The sequence below is a fragment of the Vespula vulgaris genome, chromosome 3 (assembly GCF_905475345.1).
Source record: "Vespula vulgaris chromosome 3, iyVesVulg1.1, whole genome shotgun sequence".
Lineage (NCBI taxonomy): Eukaryota > Metazoa > Arthropoda > Insecta > Hymenoptera > Vespidae > Vespula > Vespula vulgaris.
The window spans coordinates 6582943-6601602 of record NC_066588.1 but is presented as its reverse complement, the minus strand read 5'-3'; the positions used below and the strand labels follow the sequence as shown (position 1 = coordinate 6601602).

The 18660-nt window shown below is 36.2% G+C and overlaps 1 protein-coding gene across 5 annotated transcripts in view; it reads left to right on the top strand.

Moving 5' to 3' along the window:
* Nucleotides 1–13269, top strand: part of LOC127062829 (E3 ubiquitin-protein ligase RNF38) — a 36450-nt gene extending 23181 nt beyond the window's left edge. For 2 of the 5 annotated variants that reach the window (XM_050991672.1, XM_050991673.1), the window contains exons 2-10: nucleotides 919–1606; nucleotides 5086–5287; nucleotides 5702–5789; nucleotides 5911–5996; nucleotides 6192–6782; nucleotides 6907–7107; nucleotides 7193–7485; nucleotides 7569–7872; nucleotides 7950–13269. In XM_050991672.1, coding sequence (XP_050847629.1) covers nucleotides 1368–1606; nucleotides 5086–5287; nucleotides 5702–5789; nucleotides 5911–5996; nucleotides 6192–6782; nucleotides 6907–7107; nucleotides 7193–7485; nucleotides 7569–7872; nucleotides 7950–8024 — 2079 coding nt within the window. In that variant the 5' untranslated portion in view covers nucleotides 919–1367 and the 3' untranslated portion in view covers nucleotides 8025–13269. Of the gene's footprint in view, nucleotides 1–551; nucleotides 1607–5085; nucleotides 5288–5701; nucleotides 5790–5910; nucleotides 5997–6191; nucleotides 6783–6906; nucleotides 7108–7192; nucleotides 7486–7568; nucleotides 7873–7949 lie in introns of those variants that run through there. The other 3 variants (XM_050991675.1, XM_050991671.1, XM_050991676.1) reach the window with 3 other exon arrangements.
* The last annotated feature ends 5391 nt before the right edge of the window (nucleotides 13270–18660 follow it).

Sequence of the window (18660 nt, the reverse complement as noted above, 5' to 3'; positions counted from 1 at the left end):
CAACGCTCTATATGTACTTTGTTGACTTTCTATTTCCTTCTTCTTTGCTTTTACGCTTTGCTTTTATGCTTTTGAGCATTCGTGAAACGTTAGAAAAGGAGCATTTTAAAGTACATATGTTCGTCATATTTTTTCAACTTCTCTCTCTCTCTCTCTCTCTCCCACTCTTTTTTTCTTTGTTTCTCCTTCTTCTTTTTTTTTCATTTGAAAAAATATGATGCAACATCGGCATGATATATGCGGTAGTTATCATTTATTGTTTGCTTTGCTAGTTTAGGTAACTATCGAAATAAAAATGTCGTTCAATCTTTTTCAAGCACGTTAAAAGTCATTTATCGTAACACTTCGTCGATTACGAGTTGCTCCTTTTCTCAAAATTTTAAAAACCTCGGATAAAAACAAGAATCGTTTATAAAAGTGAGCGAGAGAATCAGAAAATCAAAGGAAACGTCAGAATGGTTTTAACAGAGCTGAACGTACAGAGACTGGATTAAACTATCGACATACGAACTGGTCGTAAAACTATATCATAAACTGATTCTATTTTACAGTTGAACGCATATCAGTTGAATAAAAAAAAAAAAAAAAAAGAAAAAGAAACAAAAAAAAAGAAAAAGAAAAATAGAACGAAAAGTTCTGACATCTAAAAAGAAACATCGTCAGAAGCTGTCTCTCCGTATTTGTCCTACGAATGATATTCCAAGTTCTTCGAAAACAGTGCAAATTGGTCAAAAAGATAAGATATTCAGATTTTTAAAAAATGACTTTAATAGATAAGAAAAGATCGTATTTAGCTGGAACATAGGATAAAATATAACAAATTAGCGACCAGCTCGGATGTTCTTAGGTCGATAGATGTATCAAATAAATTCTGCTTGTATCGCACATATCTAATCTGAACGACTCGTCGACGTAAAGTCGCTCGAATATCCCGCCAGGTTCCTCTTGGAGGAGTCGACCAATCAACAGCGTACCGGATACGAACGGTCCTGGATAGAGAGCGAGAAAAGCAAGCAAGCAAGCAAGCAAGCAAGCAAGCAAGCAAGCGAGCGAGCGAGCGAGCGAGCGAGCGAGCAAGCTAGCAAGCAAGCAAAGCGAAGCGAAGCAAAGCAAGCAAGAACGAAAGAACGAAAGAAAGAAAGAAAGAAAAGAAAAGAAAAGAAAAGAAAGAAAGAAAGAGTGGGTGGGAGTTAGCGAGGTTATCCTCGTCGAGTTCGAGCTTTGCAAAGGGGCAAGAAGCAAGCAATAGGAGGAAAAGGAGGCGCGAAGAAGCAGGAAGGTGGTAGAGGTCGTGTTCGAGGCTTTGGAGGTGTCAGAGGAAGAGGAAGAGGAGGAGAAAGAGGAGAAAGATAAAGAAAAGAGACGGAATGAACGGCCCTGGGAGCCATCAGCATCGTGGCTTGGGTATCGCGGGACGTTACAGGGCCGTGGTTGGCAGTGGAGCCTCATCGGGGCCACACACGAGGCCTACGGCACCCCCACACCCTCGTGGGGGGTGGCATCCCCACAACCAACATTCTCAGCATACTCAACTTGGTCAGCAATATGCCGGAAACAAGGAATATCCGTATCGACAGTGCCCGTCGCTACCGCGCTATCATAATGGGTATATAACACACTTGTGGTGCATCACTGGTGCATCTTCGGTGCATCGTCCGCGATGTCTCGCCAACCCTTTTCTTTCATCCCTCGTAACTTTTTCGTTCGTCCCATTCTTCCCACTATTCTTTATTTCGCTTACTCTTCTTCTTCTTTTTCTTCCTTTCTTATTATGTTTAACATCGATCAAAAGTTGCGAGTACGCTGCGATTGCGTATTATTTTTTGCTTTTTTTTTCCTTCTTTTCCTTGCAGATAAATCTTAGTATTTAGGAATATTCTGATTTACTATTCTCGCCATTGGTATCAATTTTTTTTCGAAGCATATGTGATATGAGTTTCATTTCGATTAATTTAATGTGATATTTAGTTTTATTTATTTATTTATTTATTTATTTTTTTTTTTGATTAAAATTCTATTTATGTATATCCTGAAGAATAATGCTAACGAAGAAACGTGGGGGACATGTTATTTTAGTAACGAAAATTAACATCATTAGAGTTTATTTAAAATTTGTACTATGTTCTAAATTTTTGATCGATGTGTAATACACACACACACACACACACTGTATAGTATCGTATCAGTTCTCCATTTGCAAGTACATACGTACATTGCATTTGGTACATACCACAATAACCACTCCCCCCTCCCCCTCTTTCACTCGATATCTTGCGTACATAAGTACATACGTCGAGATCGATTATATCACCGAGAGAACGTCTCAACTCCGATCAATCGATTTCGATGAATTCTCGAGAACTCGCGAACTCTTTCGACGCAATTCGAATATTTCTTAGAAAGCTGGTCACGCGACGTACGATCGATGCACCCTTGCTGCATCTTTGATACATCGTTGGCACGTACATCCGATGCATCTTGGATACGCGAACGGGCTCAGGGGATGCGATTCGAGTGTCATGGATTTTTTATTTAAAAAGAGAGAGAGAGAAGGAGAAAGACAGACAGAAAGAAAGAAAGAAAGAAAGAGAGAAAGAAAGAAAGAAAGAAAAAAAGAAAGAAAGAAAGAAAACCACTGATTGTGATTTATCAGTCGATTCACCTGAGCCCCTGCACTATATTTTCTGACTTGGACTGAATGCCATGATTGTTTCTTATCTTTTTTATTATCGCGATAACAAGCACCAAATTCGATATCCACATAAAGAATTTATTTAATTATTTTTTTTAATTTAAAAGTTCGTTTTAAATGTATATGAATAAAAAGTTAGGGCAATATGTCACGATATTGAGATCTTAAGTGATGCGTTCAGGCCAAGCAAGTGTGTATTTAATTTTCAGAGCAACCGACATTTAAGAGGTTCGACGATTCTAATAGACGATAATCGACGTGCACATAGGGGTGCTCCTCATGCATGCTTCTCGACGATCTAAGTCAAAGTAGCTTTCTGAGATCTTGTACTCTTTCGTTTTCGCAAAGGATTATTTTATAAAAAAGTTTTTATTATCGCTGCACGTTCTTTAATTTTTCGTTTCATTGATCTATCTTTCTCTCTCTCCCTCTCTCTTTCTTTCTTTCTTTCTTTTTTTTTACAGTGATAAAAAATTATCCTTAAGTTTTGTAAGCTGTATTATACTTAGTCGCACGTGTGTTTGAATGTATTATCTATTATTATTTCTTGTTTTCTTTCTTATTTCATGAGAAAAAAAAAGAATGCCTCGGAATTTCAATCTTTACAAATCGTTAGTTTCACTTTCATTAGATAACACATATATTTCGAAAACATTCGTATATCGAGAAGATGCATGCGAGAAACCGATCAATTGGCTGGCACGTTGAGAACGATGTCTTCTTTTTAAAATTTTCACCGTGTATAAATTTTGCTCTACACGCCGCACCCAGCACACTTTTCGCATTGCCGATAACGAAACGGCAAGCCTTACATTTTGTATCAAGGTATCAGCTCAAAACGTATTTTCAACTTTAAAAGATCGATTCTTTTTAAAGATTCCTTTTCGAACATAGACTTTCTACTTAATAATTTTCTTTATCCGATTTGGATGATTAAGAAAATGGTGTTTTCTTTCTACATCAAATTTGTTCTCAAGTTTCTGGTGTTGTTGTAATAGTAGTCAGTCCATCGGTATAGTAACTCGAATCGATCGATCGTAAGATATTACCTCTGATGAAACGATGGAGATCGATTCATGATGCCCTGCAGCGTCGAGTATAAGGGGACAAATATTCAAATAATCTGCGGATTCTGCGGACAGGTCAACGAACAAGTATCGAGCACGCAAACGCGTTTCGTTTTATTTCGTTTCATTTCGTTTCATTTTATTTCATTTCGTTTCATTTAGTTTCCGTTTCGAAGTTATACGTACATCTCGACGCTTGTGTATCGTCCGACCTCAAATTTTTCAGAGAGTCTACGGGTTAAGGGTGTAGCCAACCACACAATGCGATGGTTCGCAAAATTCATCAAAATTACTCTCTCTTTATGGTGAAAAAAAGGGGACGAAAGGTGATTTCAATGTACCAGCCTCGTAATGACGCCTTTTTTCTTATTCGTCTTCTACTCCGCTATAATGGACACGCTAGTAGATGCTTTCACACACGTACACACACGAACACAAACAAACATACACAGACACACGTGAGATATATATATATATATTCTCTTTTTTGTCGTTGTTCACACTAGGACGATTATGCTTTGATAACTCACGACAGGTCATTCGAGAGAACTGGTTTTTATATCGATTATTTCCACGAATTTCGGATAAATAAAAGAACAAATAAATGAAACAAAAATTAAATCGATTTTGTGTGCGTATGTGTGTACGTGTGTGCGAGCGTGTATTATCTCGTCGTATTTTAATTAATTCTTTTTGTCCCGGCAGGACGCTGTCGATTTTCTTTTAGAAAAATAATTTCTCGCTAAAGAAAGAAACACCCTTCCCGAAAAAGTGAAGGGAGAGAAAAATGTCGATATTTTCTTACATTTTTCGATCGTAGGAAGAGAGAACGAAACGAATGTATTTCGTAGGTCATAGCGACTGACTACTACCATGTTCATTCGACTCCAGTGCTCCGCGAGATGAAACGGAAAATGATATTAAGGGCATTATACTAAAGTTGCGTCATTTGCCGCTGCTCTCTCTCTTTCTCTCTCTCTCTACTCGTAGCTACAACGAATGTGTACGGCTATAAAGTTACGAATGCAAACGTCTACCGGTGGTAGGTTCTCTCTCTCCCAGCGGTCGTGATGAGACGCATAAAAAGGATTTTCACACGTATATAACCAGCGTTGCTCGTAATCACGCTGAGAAAATAGTCTAGTCGGCAGCGAGGGCACTTTTAATCGTTTAATCAAACGCATTTACGTTTATCATCTCATTGAAAATCGACCAATGTCGATTCTTTGAATCGTTCGTAAATCTAAAAAAAGAAAAAAAGAAAAAGAAAAATAACTCGTTTGACTAAAATCTGTTTTTTTTTCTTTTTTCGTTATTGATATATAGGGATTGTCCAGGAGTTGGCACATCGGCGGGTCCGGCCGGTAAGGAAGTTTCCTATCACGCTGGCGTAGGTGGAAGCAGCGTTGGATATAAACCGCCTCCGCAGCACAGTCCACAGTCGAGAGGCCCGCCACCTCATTTCCCTCAGGAACCCGTCGGGCCAACGACCAATTCTTCGCCGCTTCACATCAGTATTTGCGGACAAGTAAAATATTCTTTAATATTTTCTTATCGCTTCGATAATCTGCATTACTGTTCGCGTTGATGAAAACTTAAAAGAAAAAAAAAGAGAGAGAGAAAATCCCGTAAAAGTTTAAACCTTCATCGAAGGATAGAACGCACAATTCGATTATTATATTGAGAAGTTTGTTACGAATAAGACGATACGTCGTTCGATCGGGCTCAGTTTCCTATTGGTGAATATCACGTCTGACGTAAGCGCACCACATGACACGCACAGATGCAAATTCCTATAAACAAATGTCAACAATGGCTAATCAAATTTTAAACGTCGTCGCAAACACGAGATATCGTCGTACTGCCTTTCAAAAGACACGAAGTTCCGATTTTTATATCGGACGATTTCTGTTTCATGAGAACTATCCTTTCCTTGTTGCAGGAGAATATAATGCGTGGTCCTCTTCCAAATATGAGTCCTGGGCTTGCAGCCAGCGATGTGGATATGGAATACCGCAGAAACTCACAAGGTATAACTAACCTTTATTTCTAATCGATAAAGATCTTTATCTAGTGAATTTTGCATTTTCTTGATAGTTCCTTCGAGGTTTCTTGAATCTCAAGTGTATTACAGTATGCATATTTTTGCAGCCACAAACCAGTTACCACTGAGTCCTGTACAGATCCAAGCCTCGCCTGCTTATTATAGGCAACCTAGTCAGGATGATGGTAGAAAGGTAAGAGACTAAGCATTTCGAGTTCAAAATGCATTTCCAATTTTTATTAAATATATCACACATGTCAATGTCGTTATAGAGTCGGTACAAAGACACATCGAATATAGAGAACCTGAAGATATTTCGTAAATAAGGATCTAACAATTGTACACAAAGGCAAAGACCAATCGTCTAACTCGTCGAATATTATTTTAGAGTGAATCTCCGTCTAGAAAACGTCGTCGGATATCTAGAAATGGTACGGTTTCCGGTATCGAAGTAAGAGAAACTACACCACCCGCACCAACGCCACCTCTACACACGACCCCACCAACCTGGGAATTTTCATCGGCCTCGCAACGTCGATCTCCACGTAACCACATGTCTACTCGTGGTAGTCCTACAATGAGAAATCGTTATCAACGATACACGGATTCCTTTGGTCTTTCCTATCCCTTTATCCCTGGCCATAATCCCCATCCCACGATCCATAACTCTCATCATGGAATTCATGGTTCCCATCACAATATCCATAATTCCCATCACAATCTACACAGTTCGCATCACAATATTCACAATGCGCATCAAACGCATCCTCGACATCCACCTGGCACAGGACATCATCCCGCGCAAGGCGCTAACGGACCAGTAGTCGTTGATGTGGGTCAAGTCGGTGTGTCGGGTCTTGGTGTCGCTGTTAGCGGAGAACCATTGTGGCATCCACAAGCGACGAGCTATAGAATTCCTTGTCAGCTGCACGGAATTTATACGCCAACTGGAGCGCATCCATTCGCACATTCGTGTCAAGTGAGTGAGAAAAAAAGGATCATAGATCTGTTTACACGTATGATTTATCATTCCTCTGTAATATTTTTCACGACAACGATAAACTGATTACCCCTTGCGTATGGTAACTAATGATGTTTTCTAGGTAACGCATCATCATAATCATTATCCTGCGACTCACGCGACTCATCCTGGTCATAGTTTGGTAGGATCCATAGTTGGTGCAGCCTCTAGAGGGTATCCAACACCTGCAGGTGGTCCGGTTGCTGCGCTTCATCATGCACACGCACCACCTCCACCCGTCCATACTACTCATTATACAGCCCACCACCAACTCTCTCAGCAGGTAACGAAAGAAAGAACCTAACGAAAATATGATCAATCATAATTGCTGAGACATCCTATTTACTTTTCTAATTTCTTTCTTTCAGAGAGAGGTAGAATTGGAATTGATAGAGTCGCACCATCATCACAGAGTTGGAGCTACTGCCGGTGCACCGTTACCATTGCCACATTCGTATTCTCCTCCAGCTCTTACTCAAGTTACAACACCGCCTCCGATTTTCTTATCCGAGACGCGAAATAGCCAGTTAGAAATGATTCAGACGAGAACTCGTAGAGCGGCTTCGAACGTTCATACTCTCAGGCGACCAAGATCGAGTAGATGGAGAGGCACGCCTCCGTTACCACCTACGACATATCCAGGATTCTTGCTACATTTCTTGTAAGTTTCGAATGATGTTAACTCTTGATATTGCTTCTAATTTTTGTCGTGATAATCAGAGATATATAAAAACAAAATTTTAGAGCGATGTTCAGCAATCCACCTTTATCTCCATACAGCCATGCAGACTTGTCCTCGCCCGATTCGGCAACAGAGAATTACGAGGCGCTTCTATCCTTGGCGGAAAGACTCGGAGAAGCTAAGCCACGTGGTTTAACGCGTGCGGAGGTTGAACAATTACCCTCCTACAAATTCAATGCGGAGACGCATCAAAGTGATCAAACGAATTGCGTTGTCTGCATGTGCGATTTCGAAGCTCTACAATCGCTTCGCGTTTTGCCGTGCTCGCACGAATTTCATTCTAAATGTATTGACAAGTGGCTTAAAGTGAGTCCAACGAAATTATTTATTAAGATATCTTCCCGATTCTATGTGGATTAATAAACTCGTCCTTTTGTTTACAGTCAAACAGAACGTGCCCGATATGTCGCGGCGACGCTGGAGAATATTTTGGTAATAGTGGCGCAAGTAGCGACTGACGCCGAGCCGCTCAAGTGCACTAGCGCCGATCTTCGCCATCGTCGGGGACGCTACTTCGCACAGAGCCTCCGGCCGTCATGTTGTTGGTTTGTGCAAATTTATGTCCATAAGCATTTTTGCTTCTTCTCCGACGAAAGTGAAGTATCAGATTGTATTCAAACTCCTGGAAATCCTTAGTGTCGTTTCGGGAAAGGTAAAACCCCTGTTTCGAAAAAGAGAAAAACAAAACGGAGAAAAGCGAATGCAACAAAAGAAATGAATTCATTTGAGAATGTTGGACTCTTGTAATAGAAGGGTACACATCATCATTTTTGCTTGTTTTCAGGCGTTGTAAGTTAACAAGTTAAAGAGCGTAATTTGATACTTGTTGAAACCTTAAGACGAAAAAAAAAAGGTTTTGCGAGAAAGTTATAAAACTATGCAGTTTTCATTGGCAGATAAATAAATCTGTCCTTCGTTTATTTTATTCGGATTCGCTTCGATTATGGTTTAACGCTCGTTTGTTAGTTGTGTTGCGCTATTTTGTATTAATATATGTTTATGTACATAATATTTGTATACAGACAAATCAGCACTTTCCATTAACGTTCCATTTTTGTAATAGCTTAAATTCTGATCCTATTCTATAATTGTAAATAATTACATAAACGTTCGTATACATGTGTGCGTGCGTATAAAAACCAAGTCTAGGTCTTTGTTTGAAAACTTACCAAATGTAGGATAAATTCTTTTGCAATAAAAGGTAAGAGAGACATTTTTATTAGGCAAAGGAGAAACCGTAACTTCCTATTGTTAATGCTTTCTTGTCTTTGTGTAGGCCGGGTGATTATTTTTATTATATAAGGAATGTATGTATCTCCACCCACAGCGATTTGAGTGCTATAGATTAAAAAGAAAAAAAAAAAGAACTGTTGAATTGTCGCACCGATGTCACGTAAACTAATTTATAAAAAAAAAATTTAGTGACCTCGTATATCTGATTATAAACTCATTCCTCTCGCGGTGATTAACAGGCATCCCGTTGTTTTCTCTGTGTTGGTTCGATAAAATTTCTGTTACACGTTTTATGAAATATATATAAATATATACATATATATGTGTATATATATATAAATATATATAGATATATAAATGTGTGTATGATATATATATAAATATATGTATAAGTATATATATACATAAGTACATGTATAAGTATATATATATATATATATATATATATATATATATATATATATATATATGTATGTGTAAGTCAGCCTAGCCTCGTAGGTGTACAGGTAGATGTAAAGGTATGCATGTAAATTATTCCAACCGCGAGAGATCAACCAGCAAGATCAGAGAGAGAGAGAGAAAGAAAGAAAGAAAGAGAGAGAGAGAGAGAGAGAGAGAGAGAGAGAGAGAGAGAGAGAGAGAGAGAGAGATCCTTCAACAACAGTTATTCAAAATTGCAAGATAATGAAAAAGAAATGAGAGTGAAAAGTATAAGGATATCGCTTCTGTTTCCTGCGCATCTACCTCTGATAGAAGATGAAACGAATTGATTAATATTTTTTTATACACACTTCTCATAAAGAATAAACATACCTATGTAATAAGAAGAAGCAACAAAAGAAAGGTGAAAGAAAATGTAGAGGAAAAAATCGAGTTGGCTGTAATTTTGGCATGTTCAATTAAAATTGATACTTCGAGAGATTATTATATCACCTATTTCATCATAATGGGTTGACGAGTGTTGTAATAATGGAGTATAGCACGGAAAGGAAATGAGGGAAATTTATGTATCGTAAGAACAATGGTGCATTTTATAAAAAAAAAAAAAAAGTTTTCGAAATGAGGATAGAACGTTGCCATTAAAGAAAATACACGCTTTTAGTTTTGTATGTGTATGTGTATGTATGTATGTATGTATGTATATATGTATATATATATATATATATATATATATATATATATATATATATATATCAAACGCTTTTTCTATTTATATGTTTCGATACAAAGGTGGATGAAGAATTTCCAACATTTGTAGCACGTTTATGATCACGTATATATTATACTCCTTAAACCTTCGAATGTATCGTCGAGTAACAAAAAATACAGTCGGATAGGCATGATTTTCAAAGGCTGTTTTTTTTTTTTTTTTTGTTTGAAACAACAAGCATATGTACAATGAACTTTATCAAATATGTTTTGTTATATTTTGATTTGTTATATGTTGCTTTGTATTATTGGAACCAATCGAAGTAAGACTGCCCGATAAAATCGTCTGGAAATACATGGTAAACGAATCATCAGTGAAGGCTTTTCAAAATTGCAGGAGAAACAAATTTTTTTAATGGAAAGAGATCAAAGAAATTTCATAAAACCTTTTAAAAGTTTCTTCTCCGAATTGTGTCTATCATTTTAAAGATCGACACATATATTTCTATGTGGACATTCTTGAATTTATAAATATTTCTGCCATTGCTATAATACTGACTCGTTAAGTTATTAGTTCTCGGTATATACCATTTAATCTATGAGCGTGCGTCTTTGAGAAATGCAAACAAAAAAAAAAAAAAAAGAGAAAAAAAAATAATAAGAAACAAAAAATACGAGAACTAAGAAAACTTTTTTGAGATAATCTACAAAGCGAGATCGTATCAGTATATCTTCTTGATCTATCCTTCCACTTCTCATTGCGTGCCTTTACTATTAGTGATCGAGATACATACTATATCGAGGAAATTTGAAATAGAGAAACAGAGAAAAGGAATAAAAAGAACACAGAGATAGGCATGTAGCGTGCGATATCATAAACTGCTCGCACAAAAGCACGCTTGGAAATATATAAAGAGAGAAAAAACGAGAGAGAGAGAGAGAGAGAGAGAGAGAGAAAGAAAGAGAAAGAAAAAAAGCAGAGAATTAACTCGCGTAATCAGGAGCATGTACTTGTTTGTTGTGTGTACGTGCGTGCGTGTATGTGTGGTGCGTGCGTGTCTATGTGTGTCAACCTGCGAAGTTGCACGGCAAATATCAACTTTAGATTTATTTTTTAACAAAAGGCTGACGAAAGAAGAAAAAGAAAAAAAAGAAGATTACCATCATCATTTGCAATTTACTTCATACATATATGCGTTTGTTAGACGTTAACGATCTCTTGTAAAGCGATCTATGTATGTAGATGGTGCTGCGTATTATTGGGTGCTCCTGTTTCATATCTTTTTTTTTTTCTTTCTTTCTTTTATCTTTATCTTCTTTTTTTCTTTTTCTTCCATTTATTTATTTATTTATTTTTTTTTTTTCGGTTCATCCTTCTTTTTCGCAGGTCGACACACAAAAGACAAAGATAACGATTTACTCCCATACGCGTGGTAACACTAGCCCGTACAAGAAAATCATACGTAAGTAGAGTGTGTGTACTAATTTAGAAACGCGTCATAATTACGGGTCTAACAGCTGACACGTAGCGTGTAGAGCACGGTAATCCTATCACAAAAATAAAATGCAATATCAAAAGGCAGATATGTAAGTGGCGATCAAAAAACATAAAGAAAGAAAAGAAAGTAAAGAAAAGTCATAGAGGAGGGAATGAAAAGAAGAAAAAGAAGAGAGAAAGAGAAAGCGTCGTCGTTAATCCTTTTTAGACGCATAAGAACACATATCATTTTCCATCGCAACTCGCAACTTTCGTTCTTCTCGTCCCATCGAGAAGGTGATACAATTAGTAAAGAGAAAGCACAGAAAGAGAGAGAGAGAGAGAGAGAGAGAGAGATGAGGGGAGGGAGAAAAAAAAAGAAATTCGCTCGTGTGTTTCAAAGTTATATTTTAAGCGTACGTACATATTAATAATGGTACATAGAAACTTTTGAGACGAGGGACGAGTGCTCGACCGTAAAGATCTACCAGCGTTAAAATTCTAATTGAATTTTAATTGAATATTAATGAAAATTATTAAAAATTAGAATTTTACATTTATTCAAAACTCTGACTAATTCTTTTTTGCTTTCTCGTTGGTTCTATTTTTTTTCTTTCGCTTTTTTCTTTTTCGAAAGATGTCACTGTTATATTATTATATATACACACACACACACGTATGTGTGAATATACACGTAGTGTAAATAATTCTCAGACGTACGTCATTTCTGCATTATTTTTTTTCGGCAACGCGAAAAAGCTTTCAAGCCTGGTGTCATTAAAACGAATGAATTTTTTCGACTGCGACGATTTCCTACCGTCCGACGCTTTGTCTCTCGATATGTTTAGATTCTAAGATATAGTATTAATTATTATTCTTATAATTATCCAGATCTGGTTGACTGACTCAACTTTATGCTTATTTCTCGCTTTAAGAAAGTATTACTTCTCCCATTATCCGAGGTAAACATTAAACCGTTCATATTGTTTATATTACTTGTGTATATATTAATTTTTACTTAAGTCTGAGTTCTTATATCAAAAAGAAAATAGAAGCAAGTGAAAGATAAAAAGTGAGAAAAAGGAATAAGTCATATATTTTTGTTAGTTTAACTAGGTCTGGCGTATATTTAAGTATACTTTACGATCAGCTTATCGATCGTTTCAGTAAAAAAAAAAAAAAAAAAAAAAAAAAACATTATCGATTCCTCGATCGTTCGTTTCAACGAGAAATTTAATAATATACGAATCCGATAAGTTCATGAAAAAAAAAAAATATGCAAACGATTTTGTAAAATCCTCTTAAATTTTCCTTCTATTTCTCATTCCAATTCTAATCCTAAACTCGAATCGTTGGGGATATTCGAGGGATCGACTCGAAAAGAAATAGCACCAAAAAAAAGAAAAAAAAAACAAAAAAAAAAGAAAATTGTTCCGAGATGATACGCGAGGGAATTGCTTTTTAAAAAGGGGGAAGAAAGCTTTGACAAAAAGGAGTTTGATTACACGTACATACACGCCGAATAATTATGGTTTCTGTGATGATTACATAAATGTTATTAGTTCGTGATTAAAGGGACACGATAAGAGAATCTCTGTGCAAATCAAAATTCGAATAAAAATGGCAATGATCAAGAGATGATAAATATCTTTACGAAGAAACGAGAGAATTAAAGAAAAGAAAAAGGAATGAAAGAAAAAGAGAAACGAAACAGAATGAAAGGAGAGGTCTCGATGAAAGGAGAATTCCGAACGAGAATCATATCCAGTGACCTGACGAGATAGAGGCTTATTTTTTCTTACTTCCCTCCGATATAAAAAAAAAAAAAACAGAAAGAAAAGAAATACATATATACGAATTACTTCCGATCGGTCGGAGTATCGAATCAAACGCCGCTTGCAAAATAAAAATTGTCCAATGGTCTCTCCGTAGGAAAGAAGCAAAAAAAAAAAACATGAAAAAGAGAAAAAAAAAGAAAAGGAAGAGGAATAAATGAAACGTGGCTGGACCACGCTGCATGTTTGGAAATTGTTCTAGCGAATTATGGTCCAGAAAAAAAAGAAAACGAGATGCTGATTAAAAATGTCTTCGTCCTCCTTTACGCGTTATTCTTGTAATTAAGCTACGCGATACGTAATAATAATAATAATAATAACAACAACGTACATTAATTAATATTCTCATTCGTTGCTTTTTCGAGAGAGCGAAATCCTTTTTCTTTTCTTTCTTTCTTTCTTTCTTTTTTTTTTTAACTTTTTTTTCCTTTGCTCGTATCGATGGTGCTTACTTTAGCGCTTTTCTCTGTAGATATATGTTTCGTGTACGATTCTAAATGTTTAAGTATTCTTAAGGATATAGAGAGAGACTGTAATTTAAATAGCGAAAGAGAAGAAGACAAGAAAGTTTCGTGGGAGAAAGAAAGAAAGAATAAGAAAGAGAAAAGAGAGAGAGAGAGAGAGAGAGAGAGAGAGGGAGTCGATCGATTGCGTTCGAGGACATATATCAAAACCCCATTTGTATTATATTCCGGTCACTGTAAAATAGAGAAATACAACTTTAATACTTAATAGCCATTAAATTAACGCAAAGTAAATTCCGAAGCTCGAGCTTTATAAAATATATGAGAAGCATGCACGTACATACACAGGTCGGAACGTCGAATTCCGTTTTGTTACCGAATGTCGCTTCTAGATCCCTCCTCCACCTCCCTTTTTATAAAGTACTTTATAATTACGAACTTTTCCATCGCCGATGATAATATGTCACTGTAATTATGAGCGATATACATATATATGTATATATATATATATACATGTATATGTAAATGTATTTGATAATATTACTTAAGAAGAATAACGATTGTCGCTGGTATCGCAACCAACCATCGTTTTTGTTATTAATTTTTCGCATGAGGAAAAGAATGTATATATTATTCGCGTTTATAAACGGGAGACGTCATCGTTTTTGATTTATCTTGTAAAATTAAGTTTTTCCCTGTTTATCGTTGTTATATCTCGTCGATGTATGACTATATATATTACTATTACCAGCCGCTTATATGAATACTAGTAATACGTTTATTACGTTTATCATTAACTACTACTTCGTATTTCTCGCTATTGTCCAGGTAATAGACTTATTAACGCAACCGTATTTTCTCAGTGTTCATAGCGCCACGTGGGGTGACTGATTATTTTCTTTCTTCAAAGTTAAAATGCGCCGCAAAAAGAAAAGGTTTAAAAAACCTGTTGTACAGACGCAATCATAACGATGCCAAACATTACATGTTATCACTTATTATTATTATTATTATTATTATTATTATTATTATTATATTATTGCATTATATTATTATTATTATTATTATTATTATTATTAATTAATATTATTACCATTATTATTATTACTATTCCTATTAAACAAATTACACGGTTTTTACACATTAAGTTATTCTTCAGTTCGTACTTTTCTTCACACACATTCTTTCACGCTTTGCAAAGCATCCTTACCATAATCCCAAATCGAACAATTCGCTCGTAACGTTCTTGTCGACAGAAAACGAATAGAACGGGTCGAGAATTATCGGTGGAAGGAAAAAAAGAAGAAAACATGAAAAAAGAATAAGAAATGCGAAACTCGGTAGAGAAATGCGATCGAATCGTACTCGTTCGTTTTCGTTTCCACGGCGTTGCTTGAAAAACGGAGAGGCTTATATACAACATACTTCGCGAACCTAATCGACGTTCCTTAACCACCGTGGCCACCCTTCTTCCGCGTTTGCCCTCTCATAACCCTCCGGTACTCGTGGATTTGCCTATGACCACAAGAGAGACAGAGAGAGAAAGAAATAAAGAGAAAAAGAGAAAGAGAAAAGAAGAGGGTTGAACGTGTAGTGGAAAAAGGAGATAAAAAATGTGGGGAGAAAGAGAAAGAGAGAGAGAGAGAGTATAGAGGAAGGTAATATCTCATAGGCGTCGAAGGGTTGGATCGTGAGAAGAGTGAGAGAACGTTAACGTGACTTTAAGTGGGATATGACCATATCTCGTGATCGTAGAAAGCCGACCAACCGAACGATCCATCTCTCTTTAAAGAAGCCATCTCCGATATATGCGCTTAAAGCGAGCCTTCCCCTTTAAGGAACGCCCCTATACCTCGCTCGAACTTATGGAGTACATGCTTGTATTACGTTTAGGTGTATGCATGTGTACATGTGAGCTAGCTTTAGAGCAGACTTCATCCTCACCCTCTGTACCGTTGATTTCAACCCTTATTCTCGTACCATCTCTCCTCTCTCTCTCTCTCTCTCTCTCTCTCTCGGTCTTTTTTTGCACGTCCCTTTCTTCCTTCCTTTTTTCGTTCCTCGTTTCCTTCCGTCCTCGTATTTCCCTCTCTCCTTCCTTCCCACTTTTTCTCTCTATCTATCTCTCTCTCTCTCTCTCTCGGTTCAGTCATATACTCGGAATGCTCGATCTACCCTTCAACGTTAACTTGCCATCTCCGGCTAGCTAGCCAGTCGGAGATAGGCAAAGGCGTGCGTAGCCAGCATTGGAGCCAAAATCAATTCGCCCGACAAAATTAACGCGGTAGTCGTGGCTAGGCACCGAGGGTTGTGGCCTGTCCACCGGTATATCCAGCTAGCAGTACCAGCAGGGGTGGTACTGATGGTGGTAGTGGTAATGGTGGTGGTAGCGGTGTAGTAGTCGTGGTGGTTGCGATGGTGGTGGTACTAGTATTCGCTCCACCAGTTCGAAAGCTCCCTCGCAAGCTCCGGCACAAGCATGGTTCCGCATGGGAAAGCTTCTCCGCTTGACTATATTCTCTCTCTCTCTCTCTCTCTCTCTCTCTCTCTCTCTCTGTGTGTATAGTCATTGATTTTGGCTTTGTCGAATTTAAACTCGTTCCTTTATCGATCCTACGCTTGAGAAAGGGAGAAGAAGGAGAGAGAAATAACGACTTTCCAGTCTCATTTATCAAAACGCATTTATTTCCTCTCGAATCCATTTTGAAAATCGAACAAAGTCTGCTTTGAGATTAGAGTCTACCCATTTTAAGGTTCAAGCCACATCGTTCGTTTCTTCTTTTCTTCTTTCTTTCTTTTTTCCTTTCTTTCTTTCTTTCTTTCTTTCTTCCTTTCTTTCTTCTTTTCTATTTTATTGTTAGGGTCAGATTTCATTCTTCAGCTCGCTCAGAACGATCGTTATTTCCATCCTGAACTTCTCATATATTTTAAATAAAATATAAATACATACGATACTAATCGAGGTCTACGAAATACACAGACTTTACTATTATAAACCGATTTGTGCGTTAACTTCATATACTGAAATGAAAGGGAAAAATTGAGACAATATGCTGTGACAGTGTGCCGTAAAATCTGTACGATTTTTAAAGAGGATTTTTTTTTTTTTGCGAAGAGAAAGAACAAGAAAGCAAAAGAAAATAACTTTTTAGGGAACTCGAGAGAATAGACGAGAGGCATTGTAAAATGCTTTTGACCTTTAAAAATTTCAATATATCGAACGCACATAAATATTATTCGCCATTCTCATATTCGTTCTCACTTTGTATAAACATTTTAAATGTGTACTAGCGAACACGAAGAGACTAAAATTCCGTAAAGGGTCAAACAAATACGTGTATATATTTATACGTATGATCTCATATTTCTTTTATAAAAATAATATATCTACCTATCTATTTCTCTACATATACACATACACATATATACATGTATGTATATATATATATATATATATATATATATATATACATATATTGTATAAGAAAATGAGAAAATATGAAAATATCCCAAGTCGATAATTTAATATTATGAAAATTTTGCACATATCTTATTAAAGAAAATTTTATTAAGTACTTAATATAGTTTCATGAAATTTATATTAATTCTCCTTAGATATAGTTTCATCTCTCTCTCTCTCTCTCTCTCTCCCTCTCTCTCTCCTTCTCTTTCTGTTTATTTTTTCCTCTCTTACACTTTTTATCGTGCATGTGCGATTAAACAGATATAATAATCGATAATTCTTTACGGAATTTTCGTCGAAGTTTATAATCAATTAACACAAAGAGCAGAATTTTGCCAATAATTAGACGAAATAATAATAAAAAAAAAATATGTTTGGGATTTCCTAAGATAAGCTTGGAGAATGAGAACAGGTGCATATACCGTTCTAATACAATTAACGATCAAGCTTAATTAGTAAGAGCCGAGAATAAGGCGGAGATTCTAAAATCGATTGCGATAAAAACAAAAAGGGGTACATACTTTCGCCTAATTAATACGACCAGGGATAACGATTTATCATTTACATTAGGATGTTCCACGATGATTTTATTCTTACGATAATCGACGATTTAAGAGGAGATTATAAAGAAGGAGGAAATATGTTAAATAATCGATGAATTTGACTTCTCATTGTAATGAAATAAATGGCTGCTTTTGTAGACCTCCTTCTTCATTAACATGACAACAACAACAACAATAACAACAGCAACAACAATAACAATAAAAAAAAGGAAGAAAGAAAAAAGAAAATAAATAAAAACATTCGCGAGGAGAAACGTAGGGTATAAGGATATATATGTACATGTAGTTAACACGTACAATGTACAGAAAGCAATATATAAATATACACATACATATATACGTAAACGATACATACACGTACCTACTACTTTCGAGCTAAATCATTACGTTTGCCACTCGATTGTAAATTTCGATAGGATGTGCTTTGTAAGAGCGTAACTGCTGTGCATAATGTATATAACATACATACGTATATTAAAATTATATATGAGAATGGTATATGTGAAGTGAGAGAGCGGCGATGGAAATGAGAAACTAAAAAGAAAAGAAAAATAAATAAATAATGGGATGGCCAAAAAAAAAAGGGAAAAAGAAAGAAGGAAGGAAGAAAGGAAGGAAGGAAAGAGCAAAATTATTGTCCGAGGAAATCATGTGTCTTACATATGGTAAATAAAACTGAGAAATTAATAAACGATATTTCTCTTACAACTCGATCGGTTGCTAATAATAGGTGTATTCCTCTCGTTAAAAGGAGTAAAAATGTAATAGTTTCATAATTGCCAGAGAAAAGATATAGATTACAAAGTCACGAGGTCTGCTTTGTCTTGTTATAATCAAATACTTTATATTATGTAGTACAGATTGTCATTAAACGTGTGAAAACAAACTTGTACTATTTTTATGATAACTC